This window comes from Sinocyclocheilus rhinocerous, unplaced genomic scaffold, assembly GCF_001515625.1.
Source record: "Sinocyclocheilus rhinocerous isolate Xijiao unplaced genomic scaffold, SAMN03320098_v1.1 scaffold2119, whole genome shotgun sequence".
Classification (NCBI taxonomy): Eukaryota; Metazoa; Chordata; class Actinopteri; order Cypriniformes; family Cyprinidae; genus Sinocyclocheilus; species Sinocyclocheilus rhinocerous.
Genome location: NW_015629034.1, coordinates 71,915 through 83,132, shown reverse-complemented (window position 1 = coordinate 83,132; position 11,218 = coordinate 71,915). Strand labels below are relative to the sequence as shown.

General features: G+C 42.1%; 1 protein-coding gene across 1 annotated transcript; it reads left to right on the top strand.

Annotated features, from left to right (window-relative positions):
* LOC107738552 (protein snail homolog Sna-like) lies at positions 1-2,987 on the top strand. The gene is made up of 3 exons (XM_016550317.1): positions 1-239; positions 751-1,281; positions 1,966-2,987. Exons 1-3 carry the CDS (start codon positions 26-28, stop codon positions 2,145-2,147), a joined length of 927 nt encoding a protein of 308 aa, XP_016405803.1. The 5' UTR covers positions 1-25; the 3' UTR covers positions 2,148-2,987.
* The last annotated feature ends 8,231 nt before the right edge of the window (positions 2,988-11,218 follow it).

Here is an 11,218-nt window from a genome sequence, read left to right as displayed (position 1 = left end):
AGTGTGGGCTGAATGGCACTAGTTCATGAGAAACTTCATCAGAAACTTTTCCGTCCGCTCTGAGCATCTGAAGCAGACTCCGACTCTGAAGGGATTCACACTGCAGCTTCAATCTAGAGCTGCTCTAAAACTTTCGCTGAGGTTTGAGGAGGATCATTACAAAATGCCACGTTCATTTCTTGTCAAGAAATATTTCTCCAACAAGAAGCCAAACTACAGTGAACTGGAGAGTCAGACTGGTGAGTGTGCCTTTAAGAGCTGTTTGTTTATGTTTATTTTATGCCATATCAGTATGTGAATTAAAACAGCTTATGTTTAGCCAAAACCTCACCCAAAGTTGTCATAACATCCTGCACCATAAATGTTGACATCATTTTTTTAGTATTTTATTATCATATTTTAATGACTTAAGTTATTACTTTTAGTTATTTTGTTTTTATCGTACAATTTTAAAACATATTAGATTTTTTGTTTCACCATGGCATCTGCACGAACTGCAGGATGTGAAGTTTATCTAACCGCTGAACTGCTTCAGCTGTAGTATGTCACAATAATTTAATCTGATTAAGATAGCTCAAAAAGTGAGTCAGAGCGTACTAATGGAGTAGACATTCAGTAGTTACCAACCAAATAAAGTGTGCGTTTGAAAAGCTGGAGAGTATAAAAACAAGAAAGTACTACCTCAGACAAACTGAACCGTTTTCATGCAGTCCAACAACCATCTAAACGGGCACCTTTTCTCTCCCCCAGACCAAAGCTATGCTGTCGTCCCACAATGCTTCCCCATTAGAGAAGGCGACTCTGTGGTGCCCACCTATCCCTCCATGCTTGTGTGGACTGCCAGTGCCTTACCCCTTACCTTCGCACCGGTGTCACCCAGCATCCCCTCTCCTCCTGGGCCTCTGGACCTGAGCTCTCAGTCCAGCTCCAGCAGCAGCGGAGAGGAGGACGACTGCCGTACATCTGATCCCCCCAGCCCAGACCCCACCGACCGCTTCCAGTGCGCCCACTGCGGCAAGACCTGCTGCAGCCCGGCCGCGCTTTCTCGCCATCAGCTCACGCACTGCACCGCCAGCCCGCAGACGGTCATTACCGCTGCAGGAGCCGCCAGCACAAGCACCAGAGCCGCCTTCCACTGCAAGCACTGTCCCAAAGAGTACAACAGTCTGGGTGCGCTCAAGATGCACATCCGCTCGCACACACTCCCCTGTGTGTGCACCACGTGTGGAAAGGCCTTCTCCAGACCCTGGTTACTGCGAGGACACATCCGCACACATACCGGTGAGTGAGCTGATGCATTGAGGCTGTTAGTGGTGCATGCAAAGTCAACCCTTAACTTAAAAAAATTAAACTCATCCTGCAAGCCTCAAATTGTGCAGCTTATTGAGAAGAGGTGTGCTATTACTTTTCCAAGCCACCAGATTTATCATTTCAGTTTGGCAGACCGGTGATAAAATCCCAAAAAGTATATATATGGAAACTATTGTCCACACAATAGGGGCCCTGTGCTTGAGTTAAAAAGTTATGTTTGTTATATTCAATCTTTCATTTCATTTCATAGTCATTTAAACTCGGTAACTTCTGCATGATACTGAAAGGATAAACGAGAGGGATGTGGTGAAATTACCTTTAAAGCTGACAAGGTCTATGCCATCTGTAGAAAACTTTCAGTTAGCATTCCCATTCTTGTCAATGCCTGTTTCTTGGCTGGTGCATCTACTAGCAGGGGCTAACCAAGTACAACCTTGACTATCTGCATAAAGGCCTCCCAAAAAGTCTTATCTTGAGACAAGAATATTATAGAAACCTAGGGATTGGCTCTTTGAAGCGAATACCCAAGCAACCACTCAAAACCACCAATCAGAGCGGCACGAGTTTTGAACGTTCGCCTTTTCTTGCAGAAACTGTAGAGGTTACATATATTATGTGTATACTAAAAACAAAATTCTTCATCTCTGTTTTAAGGTGAACGTCCCTTCTCATGCCCCCACTGTAACCGTGCGTTTGCGGACCGCTCGAACCTGCGCGCTCACCTGCAGACCCACGCCGAAGTGAAGAAGTACCAGTGTGCAACGTGCTCTCGTACCTTCAGCCGCATGTCCCTCCTGCACAAACACACCCTCTCCGGCTGCTGTCTGTCTGCCTAGAGGCCATCTCTCGGCATTGAGCTGGGACGGGTTTAAGCCATAAGTGAATGTCTGGACTCGTAGAAAATGTACTGATGCTGTTTTTGAAGCACAAAGTGCCTTATCTTTGCTTCCAGAAGCCAGAGGACTGATGATGTTATTTTTTTTTTACCAGTGTTAGTCTTACACACGTTCACACAAACCGTGTCTACAGTAACGGCCTGTTAAATGTAGACTGCAGATTTTTGTCGTGGGAAGGGGGCCCACAGGCTGGCTCTCATGGATTCCCAGGATGCACCTCGGTGCCGGCTGGTCCGGGACTGTGAGGGGGCAGCTGCTATAAAGCGTGTGTGGTGAGAGGTCATCTCTCACCAAAATCTCCACAGACGTGCGGGGATGTATTGAGACAGCTGTTGCAGCGCAGGCCTGTTGACAAATGCATTGGCTCTATCTCTAGACTGATGGCTGAAAAGCACACCAAAGACCTGTTTTAATAAGAAGTTCAATTAGGCTTTGGAATTTGTCTCTGTAATCCGAGCTTCGAGGTATTACATCATTCGGCATCTCCTGGATGTTTTTATGTTCTTAAACACTGAATAAGGTGTCAAAAACACACAAGAAAGGTTATTTGGTTTTAGAAGTTATGTACAAAGTTCACTCCAAGCCATCTGAAGTGAAGAGAATTTGCAGGCTCTCATTCGAGAAAGGTCTTCCGTGAAGCCTTTATGATCTGGTCGTCTTCGAACATATTTTTTTCCAAAGCCACAATAAAGCTGCCTGTCTACATATTGTTTATATGTTGGACGTATAACACAAACCAAATGCTATGCAGTCTTTTTGGAGCAAAGATGTTTTTGTGTATTTCCACTTGCTATTTTTCAATAAAGTAATTTATGTTCTTTGTTTAACAGAAGTGTCTAATTTGTGTTTCTATGAAGGTGGGATATGTTGAAGGGACAGTTCACCCATAAATTAATATTCTGCATACATTTACTCAACCTCATGTCATTACAAACCATTACAACTTTATATCTTCCATGGTAAACAAAAGGAGATGTTTAGCAGAATGTCCTCACTGCTCGTTTACATTCAAGAGTAAGGATTTTGTACACATATTCAGAAGTGCGTTGGTAGTTTTATGTGGCAAATACGAAAAGAGAGAAAATCTTCCTTTCATATCATTCATGCTTGAGCACATTCTGCATTACTCCATGTTGGACATCAAATATTGTTGATTCTTACCAATATTGTTGCAAATTATGCCCTTAAACATTCTGAAATCAACACAAGCTTGCAGGATTTTTAAAGATTATATATATATATATATATAAAAAAAAGTGAATTATTCCTTGAATGCATGAATTTACATCCAATGGTCTCTGAATAGATACAGTGCATTAAATATGTAGCGTCTGCGTCTAGACGCAGTCAGATATTTTGAGTGATGGTCAGAACACCTGCACACACTTTTTCTGCGTAGCCTAGCGCTAATTCAATGCTAAACCAGTTTAGCTGACACATGGCCAACAAATGTTCGCGTCTGAGACACTGCAGGTGGAAAAAGACCAAAAGGGAGGCAGCAGACTTAGAGGAGCACCAGAGAAATGGGCCAGTCCGCACCATTAAGACCAGTGGATCCAGCCCTTAGCTCCAGAACCTCAATCTGTCAAACAGATAGATATGCCTCCCCGAGGGGAAATTTTATAAATGTGGGAAATGCCAACAATCTGTGCTTCGAATGCGGCCAGGGTTTTGAGGTTTTAGGTTTTGTAGACCTCCTCCGCAGCGCACCCTTTCTCTAGGAAGCTGAATCCACAAAGCCCTTGTGACCCGCGCTGACGCCAACCAGTCTTGCTAGAGTAACGATGCACTTCCTCTGCTGATTTGGAGGCTCAAAGCTGTGGGATTTTGGTGGGGGAAGCTAGCTGTAGGGGGGAGGGCACGCTTAAAGAAATATTCCAGGCTCAATGCAACTTCAGCTCTACGGGCAGTATCTGTGGCATACTTTATCTACAACATCTGTGACCACTAAAAATGCTGTACTCCTAAGTACAGAGCCCAATACATGACATGCTGGGAGAGAAAGCTATATATGGGGGGCACAAATTAAGAATTTCTTCAAAAATTCTTTATTAACTTATAACTCCCTCATTTTAGTTACATTGTGGCCACATTGTACTAATCCGTACCCTCATCTTAGTTAATGTTGACTAAATTCTTCCCTTGTTTTAGCTAAATTGTGGCATGATTAAAACAATATTCTTACTTTGAGGCCACCATATCTATTTTTTCTTCCACATGTCATGTTTGGGGCTCTGTACTTGAGTTTAAAAAGTGAAGTTTCTTATGTGCCTTTTATCTCATGTCATGGCCATTTAAACTCTGTGAACTTTTGCATGATAAGGATAAATGAAAGGGATGTGTTGCAATTGTCATTAAAGCTCACAAGGTCTATAATACCTGGAGAAAGCTTTCAGTTAACATTCCCATTCTTGCTGTTTCTCGGTTGGTATCCACTGCCAGCAAATCCTTCTCATAAAGACTGCATAAAGGACTGCTTACATGAGGCAAACTTTAGCAACAGAAACAATGCTGACAACAAGTTTCATTCTTCCAGCAAAAAAGGTAGTCTCACTTCAAAATTGACAACTTTGTGCATTGAAACAACATGTATTTAATGACTGAAATAAATAAATAAATAAATTAATTAATTAAATTAAATAAAGCATTAAATTTTGGCTTTTAGGCCCTCATTGACTTCTCATACTTCTAATGTAAATACATTACTGTAAAGCAGTGTTGTTGTTAACTAAAACTAAAACTTAAACTATAAAAAATTATTTTCAGTAATTGAAATAAAGCTGAAATATAATAAACTCTAAACAATAGCTGAGAAATGTAAGCGTAACTTGGCACCTAACTGAAATAGTTTAAATTGAGTTTAAAATGAAATACTAGAAATATATCAAAAATAGTACAAATGAAAAAAGCACACAACAAAACTACTAAAACTAACTAAAATTAAAATGAAAACTGGAAATATAAACATAAAAGCTAATTCAAAATAAATACTGCAATAATATATAAATAATACAAACACTGCTGTAAAATATGCAACTGATACAAATATATAGCTGTAAAGTTTTTTTTTTCTTTTAACGGAGATATGAGCGAAATTGTTTTCTGTTGTAAATATCTCTTAAATTACTAATTTAAGGTAGTTTTTATACTGTGTCATTTAAACAGCAAACCGAGAAACTGCAATATGAGTATGTTTGGGTGTATGTGGGCCGACATGCTCAGATATGATTGGTGTTCAGTAGCTGAAAGTCTTTTGGGCTTTTGGTTTTGATGTGGTTGGCCTGAACTGGAGACATAAAGTCAGACATAGTAGACATGAAGGATTGAGAGGCCCCTCAAACCCACGGAGTCATGTTCACACAGAGATGACAACTGTGTGTGGGCGGCTGGAGGGATGACAGGGGGTGATGTCAGTGTCTTTCAACCCTCGAAAAGCGGCACGAATCTGCAAAAATGCCCCGTAAAGTCAAAAAATGTACCTGTGAGGGGGTGAGATAATGTGTCTGTAATTGACGTGGGTGCAGTGTGGTTTGAGTTGCCCTCTCCTCTTTTTTTCCCCCTGCTGGAACAAACATATCTGAGGGCCCTTCAGCTGCATATATTATATGTCTTTCAGTTATAGGGCGTGAAGACCGCATTTATGTAAACAGTATATATATAGTTGAACATCATCAATTTCTTTGAGGAATTGTGCCATACATAGAAAAATCCCTTCTTCCTATTGTTGACCTAGTTTAACCTCCCTTTTTCCTTTCACTTGGTCTTTCGCTCCCTCCTTTCCTCTGACACAGGAAACGGCTTGTCAGTCACATATAAACACTGGCCTCGCTGCAGCACTGATAAAAAACATCTGAAGCATCTGGGAAGAGAGAAGCGTCCTGCTAGCTAGAGCCAACTAGAAAGAAAGCTGAAAATGACAGGAATAGTTTGGCCAAAAATAAAAGTTCTGTCATCATTTACTCCTCCTGAGGTCGGTCCAAACCCAAATGACTTTCTGTGAAACCCAAATAAAGATGAGACAGAATTTCCCTATTTTCCTCACAGTGAAAAGGGGTGGAGCTGTCAAGGTCCAGGAAGCACCATAAAAGTGTCATAAAGTGGTCCATATGGTTCATACACTTTATTCCAAGTCATGTGACAGCTTTGTGTGAGGTACAGGTTCAGATTTAAGTCATTCAGCGATCATTTTTGACATTAATGACAGGCAGTCATGAGACAGGCGGGAACCAATGATAATGTTGAATATTATTGACATCAATCCTGCCTCAGTGTGTCTTGACATGTTATATTTAAATGTATGATAACCTTGTAGTTGAGTCCAGCTCATTTGAGACCTGTGTAAGATGGGCTGAACGACATGCTTTTTTCTTTTGGGGTGAATAAAGTCAAGACCAATATGTAGTAATAGTGTCTAGTTGAGATGGATCTATCCCTTCTTTGTCCTAATTCTCAGGGCCTTTGGCCTGGCTCAGTGTTCAGTGGTGACAGTACATTGCCTTTAAAAGGGCATATCTGAGCAGTGATGTTCATGTTTGAGGTGGTGGTTTAGAGAGCTGAGTCATTGGGATCATGTTTGAGCCAGGAGCTGTTATGAAGGTTTGGATTACTAACAGAGTTCTGGGTGACTGTGCTCTTGTGTGGAGATTACCCACATACTTTGGCTTCTAGCTTTCTTTCTCCAACTTTCTTTCTTTCTTTCTTTCTTTTCCGGATGCAATTCCTTTCTGGAAGCCGCCACTGCCCCCTTCCATGTCATTGGTCTTATTTCCCTGCTGGTTCTGTTTCCTCAAACGTTCCCTCTCATATTGAGTTATGTCCTAGCAGGTACCTTTCTGTCATCATTTGGTCACCCTCATGTCATTTCAAACCTGCATGACTTATTTCTTCTGTGGAACAAAAAAGAAGAATGTTTGAGCATCCAAATTTCCAAGTCAATAGGATCCAAAACTTTTATGCTCCAAAAAAAGTCAACTACTATCTTCCAACTACAGACTATATCACCATACTATAAGACTACATCAAATGTCAAATGTCATGCTGTTTGGTCACATGATGTGCTAGAACTGGCGAGGTTTGATGTTAGTTGATGTTTGAGGTTTGTGTTGCCATTTTGAGCTATTCCAATGTGGTGACAAATTCGAATATCATACGAACAAGCCTCTTGAGTCTTGGCCATCAGATCCATCCATCCATTTTCCCAACTGCTTGCTTGTGCAGTGGTTCCCAAACACATTCCTGGAGCCCCCCAACATGTCTTCTCCCAAACACACCTGGCTCAGGTCATCAGTTCATTAATAGAGCCTTAAAGACCTGAAACGGGTGTGTCAGACAACAGAGACATTCATAATGTGCAGTGCTGGGGGGTCTCCAGGAATGTGGTTGGGAACCACTGTCTTAGCAGGTAGCAGGGATGCTGGAGCCTATTTAAATCTGTTTTAATGTTTAAACAGTGCAATATAAAAATGCCAATTGCAGACATAAAGAATGGGTCAAAAGGCAAAGGTTTCTACATCTTTCAAAAAATCTAGAAGCCTTACACAGCATTCATCCAGGCCTGTTCCTGGAGATCTACCTTCCTGCAAAGCTTAGCTCTAACCTGGCAAACACACCAGCTAATTAAGATCTCCAGGAACACTTGATAATTACAAACAGGTGTGTTAGAGCAGGGTTGAATCTGAATTCTCGAAACAGGAACAGGAATGAACACCCCTGACCTAGGCCATCCGGGGCAGAGTTCCACTTCATTTTTATGCCCTTCCCTCACTATCGCCATCTCATTGACTATTGACGTTGCACAAGTGTCCACTACTGCACTATTGCAATGAGCTGAATTGGAATGTCCGAAGCCCTAGATCACTTGGAATCCACTATGGAGTGGATAAAGCAGACTTGCTCCCTTGGTCAAAATCGAGGGGTCATGGGTCTGTCCATATAAACTTCCCTCGTCCACTTAACAAAGTGGAACGCACTTCAAAAGGCCAGCAGGGATTCCTGCGAGTGTGTGTCTAAAAGCAAAGTGGAACTCAGCCCTAAACTTCAGTTCCAGTCCTGCTCTAACACACCTGGCTGTGGTTCTCTAGTAATCCTGAACACCTTAATTGTGTTTGGTGTGTTGATTAGGGTTGGAGCTAAACTCTGCATGAAGGTAGCCCCCCAGGAGTGGGTTTGGCTACCCCTGGTCTAGTGTTTAGTATTCATTCCTTTGTCACAGGGGTGTCCATTCCTGCTTCTGGAGGGCCACTAGCTTTAACACACCTGCCGGGAAGTTTCTAGCGGGTTCAGATGTGTTTAATTAGGGTTTGGAGCTGAACTCTGGAAGGTGGCCCTCCAGGAGCAGGATTGGACCTTTTCATTAGTAATCAACATGTGAGTGGAGGGGACAGGCTGTAAGTTTGGTGGTCTCACAGTTTAGGGTTTAAGCAACCTTGAGTAGAGAAAAACAGCTGTAATACAACAGTGGTGTGCTGAAGCCTGGTGTTCATGGCTTGAGGCCCAATATAAGAATCTCTGGAAGAGCCAAGCAAATTGTGTCACTTTCACAATTACAGGGAGACTGAAGAGAAGGCAGGAAATTAGATGTATGTGTAACAACATGAGAAAGGTGAGGAGGGAGAGAGAAAATCTGATGGTAAGGAAAGAGGTGATTTACAGAAGAGTGAAAAGTAGCATTTCCTGTAACGTTCATGAGCATTTGCTAAAAGTTGACAGTGACGAACAGTACTGTAACATACAGCACCATAGTGTCATATTCATTGTGAAACTGTTTAAAAAAAAATAGCATTAAGGCATTCATGTCTGTGGCATAAACTCGGTATTTCCATAGAGCGCTTCCATGCAAACACTGTAAAAAAGTAGTTTTTCTGTGTTTTGTACTGTGAAATCGAGGGTGTGTCTTTCACTGTGTGCTGCACCTGCAGTAACAGAGAAAACACCTGCAGTGTCTCTGAATGCGCCACAGGTATTTGGGGCCTCAGGAGGTACTTTGGATGATTTGAAAGGTGCAAGGTGCACTTTTGTTCTGCTCTGATACCTGCAGCACTTTACAACTCTTTTGTTCTGCCACTTGTGTGAGGCAGAGGTGAAGGTGACCGCTGTGAGTGTTACACACACACACGCACGCACACACACACACACACACACGCACGCACGCACGCACACACACACACACGCACACACACACACACACACACACACACTTGTTGGCCTTTTCACTTGTGTCCTTAAGACAGCCTCCAGATGTATAATTGCACCTGCCTGAAATACACACCTCTGGCTGCCTTTGTATCTCTTCAGAGATACAGCACTTTACAACTCTTTTGTTCTGTCACTTGTGTGAGGCAGAGGTGTAGGGGACCGCTGTGAGTGTCACAATGCTGCGCACACAGAGACACACACACACACACACACACACGCACACGCACACGCACACACACACACACACACACACACACACGCGCACTTGTTGGCCTTTTCACTTGTGTCCTTAAGACAGCCTCCAGATATATAATTGCACCTCTGGCTGCCTTTGTATCTCTTCATCTCACAACCGCTCAGTACATTCATAAGTCATAAGTCATTTAACTGTGAGTGTGTGCATTTTTGAGTAAGTTTTGGTTTCTTCTTACTGTGACGTATGTCAGCATATTATATTCCTTTTCCAAAAAGCATATGCAGCACTGATCGGTTCAAGGTACTGATGAGATTACAAATTTCTTGGAGCATATGGGAAAACTTAATTATGCACACACACACACACACACACACACACACACACACACACACACAGTCTCTAATATCTTTTTAGAGATATAAATAGAAACTTACAAGCCCGTTTTGATATCCATATGGGGTAAATGTTGGACTAGATGAACTGTACTGAAGTGCCTGTAAGAAACTGGCCATGAACAGAAAAAGAACAACTGAGATCTTTTTAATGTGCAGTGCAAATGAGGAATTTAAGCTAAGGCCCTGTCCCAAATGACACACTTCATGTGCACTTGTGGTCCTACTGACTTACAAAGGCTGCTGCATACGTGTGTCCGTTAAGTCCACAAGACCATAGGGTGTCCCATTTCTCATGTTAGGTTTCAGAAGGTTCCTCACAAGCCCTTCTGCAGCCTCTGTGCACCCTTGAGGCGAGCTCCACAGAAGACGTCTACATTACGGCATCACGTCATGAAAGGATGGACTTGGAGGAAGACCGTGAGGGCTCAGGGTGCCATTTGGGACATGGCCTTGTGGACAGTGCTCCTACATATGGTGCAGAAGTGCCTCGGCTGTCCTCCTTTTGAGTCCTGCTTCGTGGTCCTTTCCTGATTCTGTATCACAGTGCTTTCTGCCTCTCTTCATCCTATCCTATCTAATAAAGGCAAAAACAATATTAGTCTCCTGCTTCTCATGTATGTCAGTTCCAGAAGAAATCTAAAAAAAATTTGCTCAGTGTTGTAAAGAGCTAAAGAAGTAATATTTATGATTCCATTGTTGTCAGATTATACATATTGAAATTATACATCTTGATGATTTGACATATTGAAACAATCTTGATAAACAGTTTTGGAGATTCGCCATTCACCTACACAGAGGGGCTGTAATCAAATATTTCTCACCGGTTTCTTCCAAGATCAAGTTATCTGCCCTGTGCTATGCTAATTAATTTTATAGCTCAATATATTTATTTTAAAGGGGTCATATGATGCGATTTCATTTTTTCCTTTCTCTTTGGAGTGTTACAAGCTCTTGGTGCATAAAGAAGATCTGTAAAGTTGCAAAGACTAAAGTCTCAAATCCAAAGAGATATTCTTTATAAAAGTTAAGAGTCAGCCACGCCTACCTAAAACGCCTCGTTCTAACACGCCCCAACATACCTACATCACTATGTGGGAAGATTTGTATAACGCCGCCCAAATGTTCACGCAAAGAAAGAAGGCGTAACTTTGATTCTCACTGCAGTATTGTTGACGCTGCCGCCATGTTGTAAAGACGCTGTGTTTTTCGTTGTGAAAGCGAAACTA

What these genes read in the sequence shown, in the direction of transcription:
- LOC107738552 (XM_016550317.1), top strand. Translation starts at nt 26, where the DNA reads ATGAGAAACTTCATCAGAAACTTTTCCGTCCGCTCTGAGCATCTGAAG. An exon ending in TGAACTGGAGAGTCAGACTG is followed by an intron (nt 240 to 750) that starts GTGAGTGTGCCT and finishes TCTCTCCCCCAG; the next exon opens with ACCAAAGCTATGCTGTCGTC. An exon ending in ACACATCCGCACACATACCG is followed by an intron (nt 1,282 to 1,965) that starts GTGAGTGAGCTG and finishes CTCTGTTTTAAG; the next exon opens with GTGAACGTCCCTTCTCATGC.